This window comes from Nannobrachium achirus, assembly GCF_963921795.1.
Source record: "Nannobrachium achirus genome assembly, chromosome: 7".
Taxonomy (NCBI): Eukaryota; Metazoa; Chordata; class Actinopteri; order Myctophiformes; family Myctophidae; genus Nannobrachium; species Nannobrachium achirus.
The window spans coordinates 33249324-33273892 of NC_137816.1; the positions used below are offsets into that span (position 1 = coordinate 33249324).

The 24569-nt window shown below is 42.6% G+C and overlaps 1 protein-coding gene across 2 annotated transcripts in view; it reads left to right on the forward strand.

Moving 5' to 3' along the window:
- Window positions 1–817: 817 nt before the first annotated feature.
- The window catches only part of shf (Src homology 2 domain containing F), a 202089-nt gene continuing 178337 nt past the window's right edge, over window positions 818–24569 (forward strand). For both annotated transcript variants that reach the window (XM_080729992.1, XM_080729993.1), the window contains exon 1: window positions 818–1525. In XM_080729992.1, coding sequence (XP_080586118.1) covers window positions 1082–1525 — 444 coding nt within the window. In that variant the 5' untranslated portion in view covers window positions 818–1081. The remainder of the gene's footprint in view (window positions 1526–24569) is intronic.

Sequence of the window (24569 nt, forward strand, 5' to 3'; positions counted from 1 at the left end):
TAAGAAATAAATAAGAATAGATAAACAAACCATTTGGGGTCCACGCCATGTCCTGTGCATATCAACCTGGGGGTCCTTGAAATTAAAAGGGTTGAGAAAAACAGTAAAGAAAATTAAATTTTTGTTCAAATAAGGGTTAAATAACTCTTTGTTCAGTGACAGGGGTATCCCCATCTCTTTAATGAACATTAAATATATTTTCACTTCGAGACCAACATTGTATCCAATCAGGAGAGATAACTCATGTGAGTAGGCTAATTGGAACTGGAACACCATAAAAGTGGGTTACTGTCTCCTGATTGGATGAAATCGTCAACTCACCTGAAAGCTGAAAGATAATAATGTTTTCTGTTTATTAAAGAGCTGACAGGGAGGGAGACCATTGTTAGTAGTGATTAGTGAACAAACACTCTAGAGTTAGCCTACTATATAGCTAGAATATAGCTTTACCTTTACAAAATAGCCTACTTTATGTTAAACAATAACAAAAACTATCACACATTATACATGATACAGATTACAGATAGGCCTACTAAACACAAAATCAGGATACTCTTGCCGCCAAAACGCTACAAATGCAAACGCACATGTGTGGTGATGAATGATGAGCTCAGCTGGGAGATTCGCATGTGAGTGACTCCTGTTATTATCACAAGTCCGGTAGATGGCAGTGAATGTTCTCAGGTAGGGGAGGGCTGAGCTGGCTGGGGGTGGAGAGCAGTGTTGTAGACGCCACAAACCTGACGTGGAGACTCAGTGGAGAGACAGAACAGCAGCCAGGCGAGCGGAGCAGAGAGCAGTCCGCGGCGACAACACTGTGACAGAGTTGCGGCAGTTCAGTCAGTCACACCACAAAGTGCCAGCATTGTGGCTGCGCTGCGCTCGCCGGGACCCCGGGGAAGAAGCGCACTGTTCTGTGCCGCAGGAGCGGCGAGGAGACGCTCCGAAGTCCAGCCGGGATCAGGAGAGCCAAAAAAGACTCCCACGTTTCACGGCAAAAAGAACCCCGGGGAGGACTTCACGCGGGGAAAGGTGGAAGTGTGACTACATTTAATCGAGTTTTGAGCGATGCACTGGCAGCATGGCCAAGTGGTTCAAGGAGCACCTGGGATTCAAAACTACCAAAGCACCACCTCCGGCGCCTCCGAAGCCGGACTACAGACACTGTCACACCGGTGTGCCCGGTGCGCCTGGCGGCTGCTACCAGTCACCGTGCCCCGGGGCGACCACCTACCCGAGCCCCCCCGCACAGCCGGACATCCTCGCTGCTTACAAACTACAAAAAGAGCTGGACTTCGAAGACCCGTACACGCCAGGTGGAAATATTTCGTTCGGCTCCAGCTTGAGCGCGGTGGGGTCCCCGGACATAAAGTATGTGTCCCCGAAGCACCGGCTCATCAAGGTGGAGACCGTGGAGAAGAGCAGCCCGAGCCCCGGCGGCACTATCACGGTGACCCAGGCTGTGGCCGTGGGGAGCGTTAAGTCCCCCACTTCACCCCCCACGGAGCATGACAATAAAGAGAAGGTAAGTTCAAGCTTAGTTGGGAAACACAACTTTTCATGTCATATTAAACTATTTGTCTTGTATATTGACGTGATTTACTTAATGAAACTGGCTTATAATTGCCCTCTTTAAATGTTATCAGTGAATTGAGTACAAGTTACGGACAATCTAAACAAGCCATGATAATGCTTTATTGGGTTTAAATATAATTAGTAGACCTTGTATCCATACTGTACTCTCATATATTTCCTATTCGAACTGCTAATAAAGTATTCATTCAATCGATCAATCAATCAATAAAGTCAAGGAGTGCTGGTACAATACTATCATAAACGTGAGTTTATGAATCACCTACCCAGCCTATCTGTAGCCTATTCATTCAGATATTAAAGCAATGACTCGTTACAACCGGCCAAACTTGTTTTCAATCTGACTGTACAATGGCTGTCCACTGTATTGCGACATTAACCTCATTTCAAATACAATAATGTACTTGGTAATATGCTTGCTGGAAGGACTAGCTATATTCCAACTGTATACAGTTTTATGTTTGAAAAAAGGACTTGAACATTGCTCTGTCTTGTGTGTGTGCTAAACACAGGCTTAGTATTGTCTCCTGTCAGTTTGGCATCCTCAAGTGTTGGGTGGCTATTGGCATGGCAATGCCTATGTACTGTATGTATGTATGTATGTATGTATGTATGTATGTATGTATGTATGTATTAATATATATATATATAGGCCTGTATATGTATGTTTGTATATGTGTATGTGTATATGTATGTATTGTTGAACAGAGTTGAATGACAGTAACATAGCTACTTAAATATCTGTGTTGCTTGCTAGACAGGTCAAGTTTTACACTGGTGATGGCTTGGCTCTAAATGCCTCTGGTTGGTCTGATAGTGTGTTTGGTATTGGTATACTGTAGCTCTGATTTGACAGTGTTCTCTTCCAGTTCATCTCCTTACCCTCTTCCTTCCCTGCCCGTACTTTGCCTCCCAGGGGGCTTATTGCAAACTCATCACCAGAAAGAGAATGTGCAGACAGACGGGGCAGAATGCTTGTAGGCACTGCAGCACTCGACAAGTGCCCTGGAGCACGCTGCCATGTCAGGCTCGTCAGGAATTCATGCACCCCGAGTAGTGTGTTGGTTCATTTGCAGAAACTTGAGACTTTTCAATGTCAATGGGGTTAAGGACGTGGAAGAGAGTGATCTCACATTGGAATGTGCCAGTGTGTGTAGCTCATGCACAGGAGGTGAAAGCATGAAGTGTAAAGATGAGGGCTCTGTTACACCAAGAACAATCAGTGGTGGAAAGTAACTAAGTGCATCTACTCAAGTACTGTACTTGCAAGGTTACCCATTTGAGGTTTACTTTACTTGAGTAATTAACAATACATTACATACTTCCTCTACAGTACATCTAAAATGCAAATATTGCACTTTTTACTCCACTACAAGTATTCGAGTAGTATTCGAATATGCAAAGTAATATTTAGATTATTATTATGAAACATACATTAACCACTTGAGCCCTGTTTTATACTTGGGCTATTTGAAAATTGCCGATCTACAAGCTCACAATTTGTCATGACTTGCAGTGCGACACATTTTTTGAACTTTGATTACAGAACAGTTACATGTAAAAGTGTATTTTTTATGTTGTGGTATTGCTACTTTTACTTTAGTAAAACAAATATGAGTACTTCCTCCACCCCAGCCAACAACACCCATGTGCTGAACTTCACTGCCAGTGATGAGTATTCACAACATGACACTTGAACTGAGTGTTGTGAGAACTTCACGGTGCTGGTTGTCTTGGTCATTTTGCTTTCGCCTTCGGGTGACTTCCTCCTCTCGCGTGTGTTTACCTTCCCACCTGTATTGTGAGGTGTGGTCTATAGCTGTTCCCTGTATTGCACAAGAGGGATTTGTTTCTTCTCTCAGTCGTAAAGTCTGCCAGTGTTCACGTTGCTCACTCAGTGACCTGTCTCTGAAGCGCTATTATGCAAAAGCAGAAAACATTTTGTGCTGTACTTGGATATCACAAGTCGAGACAAATCTTTCTTTTCTTTAATTTGAGTTACATGTTGCCTGCTGTGTCATGTGTATGTATCTATGACACAAGGACAGGGTGGGGGGCCATTGAATCATAAAATAAAGCTTTATATTTTTAAGTTTTGCACTAAGTTTTGGGTTCTGAAACGAAAGCCTTTACTCTCCTGTTGCCCTTTAGAATGATGTAACAAACAGCATAGCTACTGGAGTGGGTGAGGGAGCTAAAACTGGCTATTCCTCACTCAGTTTCAGCTGCTGTTTTTTTTTAGCCTGGCTGGTGCCAGTGTTTGGGTTCCGATGTGGATCCTGATTCGGAGAGTCATAATAGCCCACCAATTACAGAAAAAAAAGAAAAGAAAAAAAAAACATTATAGAAGTAGTAGTCGATCGGTAGGACAGTTCTCGATATATACGAGAAGGACAGATAAGCATTCACATTGGCAGAGATTTTGTGCATTTATAGTAGGATTATAGCTGTCACCCATTAATTGACGTTTATTTGGATCTTCCCAAGTTAATTAGGCATGGTTGGCCCCAAGCAGAGAAATGCAGTTACCTCTGCCTCTCCCCACACTCTGTGTGCACATTATGACTTAACAGACAGCACATTAGTGTGTGGCTGTGGTTTAAAGGCCTCACACCCTGCAATGTGAATGAGCTTGTGGGAAATCTACTTTAATTGACCCTTGATATGATGGGGAGCTAAAGCTGTTTACTAAGCGATTATTATTTACTTTATTAAAAAATATAAAAATATTCGGTCTATGATTTGTTATAAATATACTTATTATAATGCATTATTATGCTTATAACACTGTATACTTATAGTTATAATCACTCACAAATACTCATAGTGCTTTATAACAATAATCATTAACACACAATCATTATCACATTATAAAGCATTTTATAATGACTTATATGGTCAGGTATTATAATTATCTGTATATTCTAGCATATATTTAATGTTTCTCAAAGCAACAAAATGACCAATTGTAGTGATTTATGCTATTGTAATTCAGTAATTATAAAGCACTATAAGAGTGATTATAATAAAGCATTATAAAATGAATGAGTATAAAATATGAGAAATAACTTGGGATGCATAGGAAGTGTCATTATATAAGGGTACAGCATGCTGCTCAGGAGACAGCCATTATTTCTTGAGACAAAACAATGTGCCGAACACTCAGAGGATTTAACCGTACAACGTTACTTGAGGATTACTGTTAGTCTGGAAGCCAAGCATTGTCCCTCTTACTGTGGCTTACAGAGGTAGACCACTGTAATTGTTTTGCAAATCCCTGTTTATTGGCTTCTCCACGTGTCGATTTGTGAACAAGCATGTCCTCCAGAACAAAATACTGTATTCCTATGGACACATATAAACATAAGCACACACACGCATGCGCGCGCGCGCGCGCGCGCGCGCGCGCACACACACACACACACACACACACACACACACACACACACACACACACACACACACACACACACACACACACACACACACACACACACACACACACAGGTCAACAGGTCCATGAAGACATTTATGTCTCTAGTTGTCTGTGTTATCCGAGAAAAGAGACATCTGGACAACTGGAGACGCACGCACACATGGTGTGGCTACCATGTGAGTCTCTTGATTTCATGTGGCATACGCACACCACAAACCCTGTGAAACAGAATAGAGAGACACAGACAAAGCCAGATGTAGGAGCGGTTAGCACCGCTAAAAAAAGTTTCATATTTCAGAAATAGTATATGAACAAAAATCGGTGGGATTTGTCATTAGCCCAAGACATTTGTTGCTGATTGGTCCTTGATCCAGTGCTTTGCAAGACTTGCTCCAGTCACACCGTGGCAGCAGTATGCACAAGAAATCTGGCCCACCATTTTCCGAAATTAGGCCAGGATAAACAAGTAACAGCAGAGATAGACAGTTTCCGAGCCACCGATCTCTCCTAAGGAGTACACCTTCTGCCCACTGCCACGGCAGCATGATCGGCTGTCTGCACACCTCCTTTCAGATGCACTGCCCAGCACAACATTTCAGACAGCAAAACTGCTCGCTGCTTCTTGCTCTGTGAAATATAGTTCGAGGTCTCCTTCCATATTGTTAGGAACTGAGAGAGTGAGTCAATGAGGCCTATTAATGTGCCAGTTGTGCCACCCTTTTATTGCATTTACTATGAAAACCTGCAGCTCATGTGCGTCAGTCAGTCAGTCAGTCAGTCAGTCAGTCAGTCAGTCAGTCACGCCTCATGTCATACTCCATATATGGCCAAGACAGAGTTAATTTGCAAGTGTGACTTGCGTCATGGCAACCACACTTGCAAATTAATTCTGTCCATGTCCATTTTATGCCCATATATTGGAGATCCCTGATATCATCAATATTAAGCCCATATCTGGTATGGTATATTGTGATGACGTTAGGCACAAATGCGGGCAATATTTCTGAAAGGTTTCAGCCCGGACTGACCGCCATTGACTTCCATATTTCCTTTCCCTACTGGCATTGTGTTCAAGAAATTTGGCACTGTTTGCTCCAGCAGTTTGTGAGACCCCGAACATGAACGCAAAACAAGCGCTGTGAAACAGAATAGAGACACTAACAGATGCTTCAGTATCTCTGTGATGCCCAATCTATTGATGCAGAACTGTGTAAGTATAACTGCTGGTTAAAGGTCTCATGACATCAATTTCTTTTCTTTCTCTTTCTTTTTCTTTTAGGTTTCCTGACCTCAATTACACCCCAAAAAAACGAAACTTTCAACATTCAGTAGTTTTTCTGTGGTCTTGAGTTTTTCTGAATAATTAGGCTCAGAAAAGTGTTGTGATTGGCCTGTGGACATTGATGTCAGAGTTCATTAGTCCCAACTCAAAAGGCCTCAGAACACAGAGAGAAACTGCAATGGCTCACTGGAGTGGATTTTTCAGTTAAAACCTTTTAATACACGTTTGAAGGACCATGATAAAGACTTATGTTTTGTAAAAACAGTATGTCATCATGAGACCTTTAAGTGCTGACTGCTGACTAGTGAGACCCTGAACGTGAGGAGAAAAAAGCCTTAAAAACAGCGCCTTAAAAGCACTGCTCAGCTACATTGATGTTTTAATTACTTGACTCATTGATGCTAATTATATAACTGTTGAGCTAATGCCTGAAATGCCAATAGTGACTTCAAGTGTTTATTGTTCGCTTTAATCTCAGCTTTCCAAAGCACTTCACTTCCATTCACACACTCACTGGAGAACACACTATAGGACAGTGGTTCTCAAACATTTTTGGCTCAGGTCACCCCTGTAAATAACATATTCATCCACGGCACCCCTAAATTACATTGTTAATTTATAGAACCCTTTGTCATATTAACAGTACATAAATAATATGTAAATCTTTCCCCCAAAGATACAGTATGTCATGAGGAAAACTGGAGACAATATTCGTTTACATTAAAACAGACAGAAAATAACTTTTATACTTGGCATTTAACCACTTAACTCCCAGCATTTCTATTCTGGGGGAACATTCACCAAAATAGCCAATCTACAAGTGTTGTGACTCTTGAGAGCTTATAGATCTGCTCTTTTTGTACAGTTTAACTCGGGTCCATTTTACTAAGTATAGAGGGTCTAAGACTGTCTGTGGTTAGACTGAAGTGGCAATGATACATTCCAAATATTACAAACCCACTTTGAGAAGCCCTGCACTAGGATACTAAAGGTGAGACATTTGCAGCGTGTACGTTCCAGTTCTAAATATTAGAGCCCAAACCAATGCCATATTTGTGGCTCCGATGCTCATCCCAATTCTTTCTAAAATATTTATCCTACGATTTTGTAACCCATTTTTCACCCGGTGTCAATTATCTAATGTAATCCTGGGCGCTACACTCCCTCTGCCAACCTGGGGAGACAACGGACTGACCTCATGCTTCCTTCTATGCATGAGGAGTCCAAGTTGCTTCTTTACACCGAGTTTCCCCGGTTGGACGTAGCGCGTGGAAGGAACACGTTATTCCAACCAGTTCCTTTCCCCTCCATCAGGCGCCCCGGCTGGCCAGGGGGAGTCAGTATAGAGACAAGGATTACTGCATGTTTTTGTGAGGGTACCTACCCTAGGGGACACAGGGAGAACATGTAAACTCTACACAGAAAGGCCCTTTTGCCAACCCCACCTAGGTGGGTGGGTGGTGATGATGATGCGGAGGAGTGAACACGCCCCCAGCGCCCACGGCGTCCCCGGCAGGATTCAAACCCAGGCCCTTCTAGTTGTGAGGCGACAGCACTACTGAGTGCCCCTGTGCCCCACCATGCCCCGATCCCAATTTTGGAGAGTCATAGGAAGGCCACACATTACTGATGTTACAACCGATTACCGATATTTTGACAAAATGCAACATTATTATGTCCTCAAGGTCAAATAATACCAAACCGATCGGTCTACTAAACTTTATGATATATTCTCTCTTTTTTTTTTTACACTTCATCAAAATGCGATGCTAACATCTTATGATGATGTTACCATTTTGTAATTCAAATGTCTCAGGCTTGACTCCACTTCAGCTGCATTCCATATTGAATGTGTCAATTTATTCAGATGGTGGATATCTCATGTTGGAATGCCATTATGTTGAATTGCTATTATTTCCCCCGAACGGATGAAAAATGCCTTATTTCCATACTGATCGCAGTATGTACACAACAGCTGCACAAGAAAGGCTGTGGTTTGTTTCCTTTCCAGGTTCATTGTGTTGTGCTTGTTTGTTTATAACAATGCCGGGACCTTCATGGTAGAGCGAGCCCGAGGAGGAGATGATCAATTATCATGGCTTTGAGCTAATTAAAGGCCTCATCTCCCACTTCATCGCTTCACTCAGCACCAACCCAACTTCTCTCAAGGACACTTCTAAGTGATGACAGTGTGCACTCTCAGAGATGTGCAAACCAGGGGTCTTCTTCAATGTTTTTCATGCCAAGAACCCCTTAGCTGAGAGAGAGATGAAGCAGCACCACTACATATTGCATAAAATTGTGTTGCAGATTAAACTTTTTCATAGATACTGTAGCTTCATAGACTTGTTTGACAGTTGGATTCATGTTAACGTGTATTTTCAGACATTTAACCATGTAAACACTAGTCAATACTTGGTAAACCTGACCTCTCCCTCTTTACTAGGTCTGCTCTTTCCCCCCTACACCAAACCTCTTTGCCAAAAATAGCTGATCTACAAACTCACAACAGTTGGCAGGCTATCGCAGCTTCTCTGACTAGAGTTCTCCTCAGAATAGGGATGCTAGGTTTCAAGTGATTAATGTAAAGAAAGACCCCTGGTGTAAACACAAACAGTAGGGGCAGAAGTGGAGCGCCACGGTGTCCTGGTCCGTGTGAAATGCAGCTTGTCATCAGCCAGGCCTGGCTGACTCCCCGAGGGAAACACTGTTCACAAGCACTGACTTTTGGTATCCTCCAGGGCCTCTGGGTCCCTTCATGCAGTCTGCCTATAAACCAGGCTGCGTTAATCTATCTATAGAAGCATTCAGTTGGGTTGTAAGTGCAGACAGCTGTTGTGCAGCCAACAGAGGCATCTGGAACGACAGATTTCCCTTACACTGCTTGTTTCTTTTACTTCGCCTCCTGCATAACCTTTTTATAGCTCTGGGTTGAGTATATCACAGTGGGTACCCGTGATGGCTCTGCACTTCCAGCCAAGTGATCACGCTACCTCAGGTGTACGTTGTTTTCCTGTTCATGAACTCTTATTTAAAAATCAAATCAAAACTTGCTACTGCAATGGAGGCTGATTGGTATTCATTCACGCATCATAAAAAATTACTTGTTTAGCCAAATTATATTTTCTAGTAGAAAGGGAGAAAGAAAACCGACTTCTGGTAGCGAGTGCTACTGTAGGTGATTCTATAGGTGAATTTCAAAACAATAAATACCATGTGTTGTGACTGATGCTTCGAACCCAGTCTCATTTTGGAATCCAGTTACCACTCAGTTGCATGTCAGTGTTCCATTTCAACTGTGTTGGAGGAACTGCAGGATGAAAGAATTCAAACTTTCATTGTTTTTCTTGTGTATGCGTGAAGATTTTACATAATCAAATTGACTTTGTTGTTGGTTGCATTGTGTCTGTGAAAGATGGATGCTGCAAATGGACATCAGCTGCCCTCCCTATAGCCCCTGTGGCCCAGATCACATTTCTGATAATGGAATCAGAAAGAGAGCATCCGTTGGGAGCCAATCGTGTGCTGTCTAGCAGCAGAGTCCTTCAAGGGACAGTTGTGGGTAATTAGCTTATATCCTGAGCAGCAAGTGTGGATGACGTGGTGTTTGTATGTGTGTTTCTGTTTTGTGTGGGGGTAGATACAGTACAGTACAAGCAATTCATCAGGCCATCAAAAGACTTTGTATAATTTATTGGTTGATTATTATTTGGTCCTCTTCTTCTTTACGTGTCATCATCAAATGTCCAGATCAGTAGCGTACAGCCACGCCCTCGTCTCAGGTCCTGTGTGACATGCCCCAATTAGGGACACCAAGTTCAAAGTGGTTAACCCATAGCTACTTCTTACCAAAAGTCTCTTTCACACCTCAGTGAAATCTTTGTGACAGGTGTCTTGGTGGAGTACGCATTTACAGTTATACTTTGAGGAATCAGGGACACACTGTCTTCACTTGCTCAATGGCAGTTTAACAGGCAAGGACCCTTCATGAGGCATAAGACGTGAAACTGAAGAAGGTCCTTGACTGACTGAACCGTTGCCTATTAAATCTCTGCTGAACAAGTGAAGAAGTGAACACATGTGCATTTGTCCCTGAACTCAAAACCTGATGATATATACAGTAAGGCAGTGGTTCGCCAACATTTTCATGTGAAGGACCATCAAATTAATAGGTACTATTGTATTTGGCTGTGGACCCAGATCTGATAGGATTCTGTGCCTGGCCAGGACCCCCTTACAAGATTTGTTAAAATGTTCCAAATGTATCAAAACTTTTCAAGATCTTATGAAAATGGCAGATCTACAAGCTCGCAACGTGTCCCATTGCAACACGTTGTGAGCTTCTAGATTGAATATTTTCAAACAGCCGATGTAGGCCTATATACTGTAGGCCAGGGCTAAAGTGGTTAAACTACTGTATATTAAGTTAACTAAATTAACTGTGGACCGCCTGGAACCCCTTCAAGGTCCCCCGACCCCACTCTGAGAACCACTGACATAATGTGTACCTCCATAAATCGTTTTTAGACTTGTAAAAGTCATGACTGGATGTCTTCCACTGTCAGTCCTTGTAGAAAGATTGCACATAGTACTTGGAAGTGGAAAACAATATTTTCAGTCCAGTAATTCACTTGGTAAACAAATCTAGGGCATGCGGTGACAGAGTTTCAACAGAGAACACAATGTTGCAATTGCTTTGATTTCCCAGGGAACAACAGATATACACAGCCTCACACGGTTTCTCATTTTTGTCTTTTCTCAATCTGTTCTGATGTTTTGTGCTTCTGATTGAATCTGATGATTCCCCTCCTCTTCGTGGCGTACTGCGGCATGCGCAGGAACTGAATTATGCCGCCTTTTTTCTAGACCGCAATCTTACAATCCAATGTGGTCAAATTGGCACTCCTCCTCGCCTGCCGGTGCGAGATTGGAACGTTGCGCTGCATGGCTGAACTTTTCCCTCATCCGTTGTTCCTCCTGCCAGCCATCACCCTGACATTCCAGTCTGAGGGTGAACAGTTGTTTGTGCATCCTCCATTTCCTATCTCTACCTGTTTGTGCTGTGAGTGTCCTCCGCCAGGTCCATTGGTAGGAAAAGGAATGTCAAACGCGCACGTAAATATCAACTGGCTCTCTGAACAGGGGATCTCTTGAAGAATGGATGGAATCAACGGAACACATCAGAAGCCATCCTTTTTTGTTATATCCCCCCCTCTTTTTGAAGTGCCTGTCAGAATCGCCTGTCAGCTGGGGGAGCTGAATTTCAGAGCGACACAGGTTTCTACACAAACACATACCTGTTTACTTCTCTTTCGGGCAGAAACCTTGTGTGTCAATGTTTCAACTTTTTAGATTTGTTTGTAAATTAATGCCCTGCTTCGCCACACTACAGTGTCACGCAGAAATAGCAAAAATAGCCGATCTACAAGCAGTGCGACGCGTTGTGAGCTTGTATATCTGCTGTTTTTTTTTTACATTTGAAGTGAAAATAGTTACAGTTTTATGAATATTGAACAAATGATGTATTAACAAGAGCTTGTGACTAATAACTACATTGGGTCCACCGGAACACAGGTTATATTTCCATTTACAAGGTTTCAGCCTGACAGCAGCATAAACTCACATCATATTGTTGTATTTGTTCCCTTGTTGCCTGGTGGGGAGATTTATGTACTTGGAGCATTGCATACACTGATGTTGAAACGGGAGACACTTCCCACTTACATTCATTTTAAACGGCTGTGGTCAGTGTGTCATACTAGGCTTCACAGCTGAGACAGTAGTGGAAAGTAACTAAGTACATTTACCTAAGTACTGAACTCGAGTAAAATATTTTAGTCCTTTTTAATCTTTTGAGGTACTTTGAGTATTCCCATTTTGTCACTACTTTATACTGTTTTATACTGCCAATAATCAAAAACTTTTATTTTAACAAATGATTTCAATATTGCTACTAAGTAAAAACATTTGTGTACTCCTTACGCCACTGCATACGGCTGAGATCCGCAAGAGGCTAGAGTTGTTGAGAAAGAGAGCTTGAATTTGTTGCCATGTGTTACGGAGAGTTGTGTATCTGCCAGATGTGACTCACAACTTCAAGTGAGTGAAGAGTTATTTCCATTGTTGTGATAATTTGTCTCTACGTCTAGTGTGTGATGTGTGAATGAGTGTTTGACGTTTGATGCCAGTCAAGCCCATTGTTCACAGAGGCTTCCAAGCATGCCACACGTTTCCGGAACAATTCCAAGAATCCCAACCACTTTGTCCAATTTCATGTTCCAGCGTTTTGGGAGATATTTACTCTTTGAACAGCTCACAGCATAACACTCTGGCACTACCAGTGTCAGAGGCCCTTGGTGGATTTGTTCCGTAGCCCAGGCAAGGGAGTCATAGAAGGGCGCTTTGTAGGGCTGTCGCAATTATATGAGATAATCACAATTATATTTTTGCATAATCGTCACTCATTTCTGAATTGAAAAATCTTCAAATATTTTCAGAATTTCAAAAGAAAATAGTGGAAAACAGGTTGCCTCAATGACAGAAACACAATTAAATCATTAATCGCAATTATTTTAGCGACAATTCATTGTCAAGGGAAATGTCATAATCGTGACATTCTTAGCGCTTGGAAGGAAGGAAGCGAGGAGTCATAGAAGGGCACTTTTGAAGGAAGGAAGCACAGAATGCCTGGCTGCAGTTTAGCTGGTCGTGCGCCAACCAAGCGGCTCATATGGTTGATGGAATGATGTCACCCAGTTTAAAAAAAGAAAACATAAGCAAATCATTATTCAATTTAGCTTTCAGAAGAAGGTTCAGCCCCCTCATCACAGATGTCATTTTGGTGGCCCCGCTGATCCAATTAGGTTTCCATCACAGCGCAGTAATTCTGCATCGTTGAGAATAATCACTAGATAGCAGTTGTCACGGTTTTCATGGTCGGGTTTTATAATGTAACCGCTGCTCACTTGCCCAACGAAAGTTATAATTCTTGGAAAATGTGGCATTTGGCCACCGTTAGTTAACATATTTATTTATTCTCTTCCTGGTACATCTGAGCCCTTCGTCTCTGCAGCTGGTTCCTAACGTCGTGTCCGGGGACCACCTGGGGTCCAAACGGACCCTTACGGGTCTGAAACTCTCAAGAGTGTACAGATTGAACCAAATCCATTTGGTTGCATCTGTACACTCTTAAGGCTCTTTTCCACCGGCAGCGATAACGATGACGATAACGATTTTAAAAAGTGGCTTTTCAATTGAAGTGGATCGGCAGCATCCACCCAACACCGATACAGACAACGATAGCCGACAACTATATCGTTAGGATCAACAACGATGTGGTTAAGATCACAGTGATATGAAACTGGGTCTCTGACAAACAGCTCGAGGTGCGCTCTGCGCGAACGGCTGTTAATTGGTGCCTCTTCACATTGATGTCCGATAACTTTATCGGACATCAATGTGAAGGCATTATTATCGCTGTGATATTGTATGGCTATCGTCATCGTTATCGCTGCCGGTGGAAAAGGGCCTTTAGAGTTACAGACCTGTGCAAATGGTCCACTTGGGGACGGCTGGTGGTCCCCCGGGCCAGATGTTGAGCAGCAGCTCCTCTGTAGCCCTGCCGTGTCCCTGGAACGCTGCATGGTCACATAATTCCACCAGGTCACAATTAGCCGTGTATGTTAGTGTTTTAGAGAGCCCGGGTCGTCGGGGAGCCATAGACACATGGCACTGTTTTGTTTAATGACAGTGTTGTGCAGCGCTGCTGCTGCTGGGCAGGCCGACAAGGCAGGCAGGCAGCGCTGGTGGGGGCAAGGCGAAGACACACTCACACACACACACACACACACACACACACACACACACACACACACACACACACACACACACACACTGATTAAAAGGAAACAAATTGAGCCCTGAGGTTTGTATGCCATCTGAGGCACAAATGGGAAGAATATGCGAGAGGCAGAGTTGGTGTTTTTACACAAAGCTTGTTTTCTGCCAGCAGTGGTTCGTGCTTAACCAGCTTGAACCCGAGCATCCCCTGTTCCGGGCATTCCATAATAGGGGAACGTTCGGGAGAAATAGCCGACCTACAGCACTTAAGCTCAGAATGAGTCTCACACGTGGTGAGCTTGTAGGTTGACTATTTTCAGATACAAGTTTTTGATGTAGAGGGGGAAAATGGCACTGACCAAGTATAGCACCCTGAGGGACTCTGTCTGGTCAATTACTTATGTAGGATTTAAGTGGTTAATTCATATATGATTGCATGTCGGTGTCTCTCCCCGTGAAATGTCTATAACAACACACGTCTAAATCAGGCTCAACAGTCAGGCTTATCCCCGTACTGGTACTGGTATGTGTTTTACATTTCTTTTAGGCCTATATTTGTTTTTGAGATGACAGCTCAGCTTTCCCTTTTTCTGCTTTACCACTGGCGTTTTTCTGTGTTTGTGTGTGATATATATTTATATTCATGTCTGTAATGCAGAAATAATGTCTTTGCATGGGGTTGACCGTGCTCCCACTGCAGGAGTTGGTGGATTACAGTGTAATTATAGTAGGCTGTTGTACTGGTTGTAGAGCTGCCCTGTTATCTGTGTCCACCGGGAAGCACAATACTTCTATTTGGTATTTCAGCATTCTTACAACTCATTTTCCAATTTATATGCATTCCTTTGGTTGACGATGATGTCTTCTGAGGGCAGCAGCAGTGAATCTGAAAATACTGGAGTTGCATCCAGTATTTTCATATTCACTGTGACAGTGACATTGTTAGCATCAGTTTCTGGTGCATTGCTAGTCCTGGTGACTGTTGGGTACAGGCCTACTCGGGAATGATGCAAGTCAGGATGAACGATGTAAATTGGTTGATCAAATAGCTGAAGTATAAAATATTGATTTAACTTACAGTATCTCAAAGTAACTAACTAGTAACTAAGGCTGTCAAATAATTATAGTGCAGTAAAAAGTACAATATTTTTGCCTCTTAGATACAGTGGAGTCAAAGTTTGACAGTTTTTTTAGTTTTTCTTTTTTAATATAAATGTTTTACTCTATTAGGTGCTTGGTCTACCTACGTTTTTTTTGTACTATTCCTAATATGCATTTGATGTATTGATGTTGATGTATTGATGTATTACCTTGCTTATTGTAAATCACTCTGGATAAAGAGTGTCTGCTAAATACCTAAATATATAAAAAAAAAGAAAAAACATGGAAATAGTCAAGTAAAGTCAAAGAAGATGAATATTTTACAGTACAGTACTAGAGAAAGCAGGCAGCTGCCTTGCTGTTGTTTGGTGGAAAATAAGGAAGTGAGGGGTTGCTCCAGGATTAAGGAAGTGCTCCCTTCCTGACAGGAAGTGTTTACAACTTGGTGAATGGTGACATTCCCTTTTTAAAACGGGACAGGCCTGAGCTCGCCCTCCCTCCCTCCCTCCTCTGTGCGGGACGGGAATGTTGACTGGCTGCCGTGTCCTTGCTAAAATATAACCAGGGTTAATGTTCACTCCTGTTTCAACTTGAGCACAGCCTGGATGTCAGTGGAAACGTGAGAAATACTTTATGGCACGTACATGTTGGAGAGCAGTGTTTACCAACCCGTGGCCCGGGGGCCCAGTGGTGGGCCGCCAGGATATTGAAAGTGGGCCCACCCACACTGTATGACTGCTTAACACGGCAGCTGTTGAATACAGGCCTTTTACTTGCATGCAGAAAGAGTATTTTCTTCTAATGGTATTGCTACTTTTACTTAAATAAAAATCAGAACGCTTCCTCCACCACTACACGTAGCCATGGTTGGTTGATATGGGACTCCGCCCTGCGGGCTCCGTTGTCAGTCCAGATACGCTCTTTATCTGGGCTTTGGTCACACGGCTCACCGCTCCGAGGCTATCTGAGGCCACGCCACTTCCGACCGCAATCAAGTCATCCTTGCGTCAAAAAAAACAACAGAAAGAAATCAAAATATTGGGCTTTGTTTATGGCCCAGGCTGTGGCTTGTTTTTCCTCCGGTGCGCTCCATAAATCACACACGCCCAAAATCAAAGCCCAGAGGATTTCCAGTTCCACTCTACGTTGTTTAGCGAAGCCATGCTTTCATACTGCAGTTGTTGTGTCAGTTTCTCTGTCTCTGTGTGTCCGCCATCACAAACAATGGCATGTTTGTTTTGCCTGCATCTGGTGCAGGTGTAAATGTCACCTGTGTGTTAACCTGTGTGGAGGAAAGTAGCTAAGTAGTACATTTACTCAATTGCTGTACTTGAGGTGCTCTAACTTTACTTGAGTATGACTATTCTTTTATATTTTACATGTCTACTCGTCTCAGAGGAAAATATTGTACTACTTTAAAGTTACTTTGTAGTTGTAGATTTTGTTCGTCTATTTGAGTATTTTGAATGATTTTGACAAAAGAAAAAAAAGTGAAATGTGACATTCTGCATTATGTGTACTTTTGGATAATATGTTTATGCTTTGACCTAAGTACAATTTTGAATGCTGGACCTTTACTGTGCGCGTGTGTTAATGTGAGTGGTGGTGCGTGCACAGGTTTTTGTATGTATGTACTACTGTGCATATCGGCATGCTTATGTGTTTGATAGCAAACAACCTATTTTATTAGACCCTTCCAATCCTACTTCCTCCATTTTAAATAGGAAGTCTAATCAGTGTTTCCATAAAAGTTATAGCTGGGGCTGTGAGGGAAAGTGCACAGTAAAATCCAGGGGTGTCACACCAAATTCTGGGCCCTGGGTACAAGGATTCACTACGGGGCCCCCATGAATGTTCTTCATAGGGGGAGGGGGTTTAACCCATTTAGACTGGGAATGCATTGTTACGCATTATTTTGTGCTTTAACTATTGAAAAATACAAAATAGCAGATATACAAGCTCACAGCGCTGCGAGCTTGTTGATCTGCTATTTTTGAAAAATCTTTAAAAACCTATGTTTCTATGTCAGTGGTGCTCAAACCTTTTCATGTGAAGGACCCCCAAACTGATATGTATTTGGCCACGGACCCCCATCTCAAAATATTTAGTTCCAGGGACCCCCCAGAATCAAAATTTGAGTTACAAAAGTTTGCTTAAAAAATACATATATTCAAAGATTTGCACACATTTCAAGACTCGCAGCGCACTAAGGATTTTATAGTTCTTACATGGAGCACACGTTATGCACTTTACACTGTGCATGTACACTACAGTACAGGTATTATTAGCAGTGTTTTATTAATGTCCAAAATTCCATTGTAGTGCCAGAGGAAGCGTTTGCTGGTGTGTGGTGCAGAAACACTTCTAATAAATCTATCACAGAAGGTTGGGGGGGGGGTACCAGCAAGGAAATTGGATTTTGTCAAGCGTGTCGTCAAGTACTTAATCTAGAATATCTGTCGCATAATACGGTGAGAGCACCTTCCTAGAGGGAGAGTTTGTCTCTCTTCTCTCTCTCTCTCTCTCTCTCTCTCTCTCTCTCTCTCTCTCTCTCTCTCTCTCTCTCCTTCCAAGTGGTACTCAAAGTGGGGCCCCCCCAGGGGTCCTTGAGGTGGTTCTAGGGGGTCCCCACTGCTCCCCATCTAAATGTGTTATTATAGCATGATAATCAGTTTAAACACTTTAACCCTATACATCGGCTATATGGAAATAAGTTGCACCGTGACACGATTTGAGCTCTGCTATTTTCAAAGAATCTTGATACAATTTGGAACAAGTTGAAATATATTTTTTAAACATTTTAGCAAGTAACACACAATCCTGTATGGAGTCCCTGGCACAAAACATTTTCAGATAGGGGTCTGTGGCCAAATGCATGTACATTTGGGGGTCCTTCCTTGACATGAAGAATTTAGAGAAGCAGTAGTGCTCTCTGCCTTCCGGGCCCTTCAGTAGAGGTCCTGGGTGTCGTTCCAGTCCTTTAGGAAGAAGAGCTCAGGGGACAGGTTGGCTCTTTGTTATGCTCCTGTGCATTCACTCTGAAGTCAAAAGAGGACATCCTTTCATTGGGATCACACATAAAGCAGACTCGCTGAATAAGCCAGGCCCCATGAGTTCCTTTGTAAAACACTGTCAACGTCCTTTGGAAATGTTGTCCATGTGAAAGTGAAATTATTATAATTTAGTTTTTTTTTTCTTTTTTTTTGAGTGACAGCACCTCTACAGGATGATATACTACTTTGCTTTTTTGTCAGCAACATAAGAAGAACATTAAATACTGTATGTACAGTATATTATTGCGACCGTAGGTTTACTGTCAGAACCGTCACAGCTTGACCGTACAGGTGACATCACAGTGGTGTGGCTGGTTCAGACAGGGATCTCCATGTATGGGCATAAAAAGAATTGTATGTTGTGATGTCATGTGAACCACAAACAGAATCCCTTTTATGCCCATATATAGTGATCCCTGATGTCATCAATATTAAGCCCATAACAGGTGTTCATATGGGAATGCCCATACCGTATATGGAGGAAGACAGCCCATATCTGTGTGGCTGGTTCAGACGGGGATCTCCATGTATGGGCATAAAAGGGATTGTATGTATGATGTCAGATGTGATAGACATCATAGGATTTTCACATAACTAATAACTGAGTAAGCATGTTTGGGGTCTCACAGCATATCTCCATAATACAGTACAGGTACATGGATCTCCTTGGTACCAGGAGTCTCCATATAGGCCTATGGGTAACTGGTCCGATATACATCTGACCAGACGGCCAAGACATGGCGCAACCTAAAGGGCGAGGTCGCTTGTCACCCTGAGGCCTCCTACTAGTAATATAGTGAGGGAGGGAGAACGTTTGTAGTATTAATATTAGTGGCTCAATCTCCATTATTGTCTCCAAATATGGAGATAGAGTTAGTTATGTTCTCCTTACAATTCTTTATTATTTGTATTCTTCTCAAAACTTTGGCTTGCACTAGCTCTGTCATACTTTCACCTTGAAACTCCTTTAAAACTTTAAAATGTTCAACTTACTTCTTCTGGAATAGCGGACACATTTTGAAATATTTTACACTTATTCAACTATTAAAACTTTTACACACTGGAAGTCGATGGATAATGTTAGTAGAATGCTATCAAGCCCACAGTTTCTGCAGGAACAGTTCCGCTGTAGTTATTGTTTTTGTTCGTATGTTTAGCTCTCCGGAGCGAGGAAGGCAATTTATTTTACAGATAGGCTGCTATTATATTCATATTCATTGCACTAAATTGGGGGGTGAAAGAACAATCAAATACATTATGACATTAACATAGTAATTTGAGTCATTAGTATGCACAACACCCATGGCAACAGTATGACAAACATGCTTGCTTACCACCAGTAGGGGTTTATTGTTATTATGTGTTTATGTACTGTAACACACTGCACACATATGTAAGATGCTAAGAGGCAGGATTCTACATGTAGTTGAGACTAGGAATTTTTATGGTGAGGAAGGAAGTGGTTGTTAGGAAGAAGATTCCAAAGTGTAATGTATGTGTAATGACCTTGTTTTAAGAGCAGGTTGTCTTGTTCCTATATACAACTCATCATTGTTTTCATGTGAACTCATAAGTAGACAACATGTGTGCATTTCATGTATTATAATAATAAGCATTGTGAATATGAACCACACAACATTGACAACGCCCTCTTCCAGTTCCTGATTGAAGTCCTCTCGCTCACACGTGCGCGTGTGTGTGTACGTGCGTGCGTGCTTGTGTGTGTGTGTGTGTGTGTGTGTGTGCACGACCACACATGTACTTGTGCTACTATACTTCTGGTTCTTTCAAGAGAAAGGGTTATATTAGGTAATGGCTTAGGCATTTGGACTAGGTTAGGTTTAATGGTTGATTTTAGGGGTATTGTCTGATTTATAATAATATTAATAATAACAACCGATCTACAAGCTCACAATGTGGCGCATTGTGAGCTTGCATGTCGGCTAATTTCATTGTACGACAACAGCACAAAACTAAATATAATTCACGCAGTAGGGTTAGGGTTTAAATTAAGAAAGAGGCCGCACTGCTCCTAGCCACAATGCAAGGTTTCTTAATGATACGCAACCAATGTTTTGACCAGACAAAGGTCTTCCTCCAATCCCTGAAGAAGACCTTTGTCTGGTTGAAACGTTGTTTTTTTATCATTAAAATAAAATACTGTTTGCATCATGGCTACCAGCGGGGTGGCCTGCACTGTGCTCAACACCTCAACAATATTGGTTTGTGACCTTTTAACTTGTTGGTTTATTAGTGTCATGGTTAAAATGCCCCCCAAAAAGAAAACATAATAATAATTGCGACCGTCAGGTCGCAGTTTAGTATCAAAACCTCCACCGGCCATCCGTCCGTCGGTCGGTCACACGTCACACATCACACCTTTGCCCTGCTCATATCTCCGCATCAGTATGACATCACACTGCTGACATCAGTATGACATCACACCGTACACAAATGACCCTTATATAAGACCGGCATTATCTACCGACAGATTAGTAACAAGATGTCAAAATCGTCTAGGAAGGATGGTGTGAGTCATGCTGGCACCCTTCGCGGCAGGAGGAAGCTGGTGCAATCGACCCCTTGGCTTGTCGGGACCCCTGCCTACTAACGGGGTGGCAGCCTCAGACTAGAACCCGTACGGGGTGGCCGACACCAGCCCATTGACAAGAGAGAGGCCTTGATGTCCCTTTACTCTTTGATGGGGTGGCCAGTTGACTAAGAGTTTCCGTTCGGGCCTTCTCGATATTGTACAGATTTCCACGGGAAATCTGGGGGTGGCTGTTACAAAGACCCTCACTCACCTTCACGTCATGTGGCTAGTCGTTAGGTAGCCATAGTTACACGTTGAAGGTTGAATCTCCAGATATGGAGATAACCAACACATCCCTCCATATATGGAGATAACCGACGAATCTCACTAAGTCTGACCTCACAAGCCCCATATTTGGACACGAACAACATATAACTCCATATATAGAGACATAGCTGCTGACATCAGTATGACATCACACTGCTGACATCAGTATGACATCACACTGCTGACATCAGTATGACCAACGGTCGCTTATCTCCCGATTAGGGAGTCTTACTGGTAATAATAATACTATACCAAGATGTGAGTGTGTGTGTGAGTACTTTATGTGACTGTATGCCCCTGCATTCATAACTGATGAATAAGCTAGCTGTTGCTCCAGCACAAGCTATTGAAGCCTCAGAGAAATGACAGAACACTGGCAACGTGACCCTGCAAATCACAGCAAAGCCACATTTATGCTTTAATCACAAAACCGTATCGCTCAAACCAAAAGATGACACATTTTCGACTTCTGGCGGGCCGCGGGCGACAAGGTCGTATGCGAGGGAGGGAGTATAAATTAGGCTTAACTCATCCTCCTTCTAGTGGGAAGAGACTGAGGGATGAGGGCTCTCCAGCTGCACTCAACGTGTGTCATATACGTGCGCGTGTGCTTCTCTCTCTGCGCCAAATGGCAAGTGGCTCGTACTGCTCCTCTGTATTATGCAGCTCTGATGTTCCTTCCCCACTTAACGCCAGCCCTCGTTCCAGGGCACCGCTGTCACCGTCACCACTGCATCTGGAAGTGTTCCGGCGAAGCCTGCAGCACTGGTGCTCAGCGTGCGGTCCGGGGACTACCAAATTGACTCTTATGGGTCTATACAAATGTAGCCAAATGAACCCTTTTGGGTCCATTTTGTTCCATTTGTACTCTAGAGTTAAATTAGCACTGGGGATTTACAGTGTAGATTGGAGTTCCAGTATAGTATATAAAGTTCAGTGATTCTTAACCTTTTTAATTTCACGGACCCCCATTTGATAATTAAAAAAAAAAAAAGTTTAATCGCTGGGGGCCAAATTGACCTCAGTATGTCGTTGCTGAGAGACAAGATGTGTTCACTCTCAGAGTTACAGACCCATAAGGGTCCATTTGGACTGCTGGTGGTCCCCGGGACCTGACGTTGAGAACCAGTGGCGTATAAGAGGATGATCAATGACGGGGCTGAATCATGTGCACCGAGAGAACGGGCTGGGGGGAAGGGTTTACCCTGGCTGGCGTGCCAAAGCCGCTCCGCATGGATAAAAAAGTGCAGAGATCTAAAGCGACGAGCGTTTTTATGTGGTCTGAATGTTAAAGGAGGGGATAATAAATAAGGCAACATGTAAAAAAAAAGAAAGGGAAAAAGAAAAAGAAGAAGTGAGTTGTGGGCTTTGAACGACACAGATGCCTGGGAGGGACACACATGTGTAACTGCTGGCTGAGCCAAGGGAAGATTACCTACCTCTGATCCACTGGTGGAAAGTAACTAAGTACATTTACTCATGTGTTATTCATGAAGTACAAGTTTGAGGTATTTTTGTGTATTTCCATTTTTCACATTTAAACTTCTGCTCCACTACCAGTACATTTCAGATGCAAATATTGTAAGTTTTAACTCCTACATTTATTTGACAGCTTTAGTTATTAGTTACTACTTACGTCCAGTTTCATACTTAGGTTATTTCAAAATAGTCGATCTACAAGCTTGTAGATCTGCTGTTTTCAAGAAAACTTTTACTTTGGTACTGTAGTTTTGATGCCATTGCCAATACCTTTGTACTATTATACAAGTAAGATTTAGAATACAGGCCTTGTAAAAGATTATTTCTAGATGTATTGCGCCTTTTACTTGAGTAAAACATTTGAGTGCTTCTTCCGCCACTGCCTCTGATCTCTGAAAACACAAGGCCTGTTGAACATGCACAGATTGCACGTGTCTGAAATCCCGAGGCCTGACCTTAACCTCTTATCTCCATATTGTTACTTTTGGTGTTTTTTCGTAAATCAAATGTCCTGCTTGATCAACTACTACAGCATCACACAAAAATATAAAAAGTAACAGATCCACAAGCTTTTTGAGCTTGTAGATCTGCTACTTTTGCGGTTTTTGAATCCAGTGAATCCTGAAAAGTAACAGTTTTGGACATATGAGGTTTCCACCCGACAGACGACATGTTATGTGATGAAATGCAGCCATAGACGGAGCGAGTCAGACAAACAAACATTAAGAAATGTAAAAAGCTTCTTGTCTCAGCATTTCCTTTGGGAGCAGGATGACTCAGCATAATACATTTCTTAATTACATTCATGTTTGTTTTGAGGAAAAGTAACATGATTTTGAAAACTTTGAATAGGCACTCCAATTAGACTAAAAGCTGTGTGTCAGCGAGCTTAATTCGCCTGAAGACATTCGCCTTTTTTTTGCCTTGGCTGTTATTGGTCTTATTGGTCTCATTGCTTTCAGCTGGCTCCAGCCACTGATTGATTTAGAAAGAGGGATTACACAGTGAAAATAACAATTTTAATTTGCTGCTTTTCCTGATTTCTAATGGCACTTTTCCACTACAAGAACATGCTGTGAAACATATTCCTCAGGTTCTGGATTTGTTTCCATACATGCTACGGCTTGTGAATTGTAGATCTGCTATTTTCATCATTTTATATCACTAGCCCTTACCCGTTCAAAGATATGAGCTCCAAAATGATGTGCAGTGTGTGGGTTATGGGATGTGCACTGTGCACACAGTATATGAGGGATGGAAAGTAACTTTAACTGGTGCTTGCATGATGTAGGAGCATCAATGTAAGAAACCCGTTTCGTTTAATGGCTACAGAGATACTGTCCCCCCCCCCACCCACCCGCCTGCACACACACCCGCCTGCCTGCACACACACACACACACACACACACACACACACACACACACACACACACACACACACACACACACACACACACACACACACAGCTGGTTAAACATTTTGCCTCATGCTAGATGCAGAATAGATGTGCCTCATGCTAGATGCAGAATAGATAGTAGATACACCATAAAAATGCTAATATACAAACGGGCTTCACAGTTATGTCAGGTGTGTTCATATGCTAATGGTGATGCGATTTCAGATCAATTGCTCCAGCCACCGAGGAGAAACGCTGTTTCAGACAGACAGACAGACAGACACTCAGACATTCGCAAAATTATAGTATAGACTAGCCCTTACCCGTTCAAAGATATGAGCTCCAAAATGATGTGCAGTGTGTGGGTTATGGGATGTGCACTGTGCATACAGTATATGAGGGATGGAAAGTAACTTTAACTGGTGCTTGCATGATAATATGTAGGAGCATCAATGTAAGAAATACCCGTTTCGTTTAATGGCTACCCCCCCCAGCCCGCCCGCCCACCTGCCCACCCGCCTGCGCACAC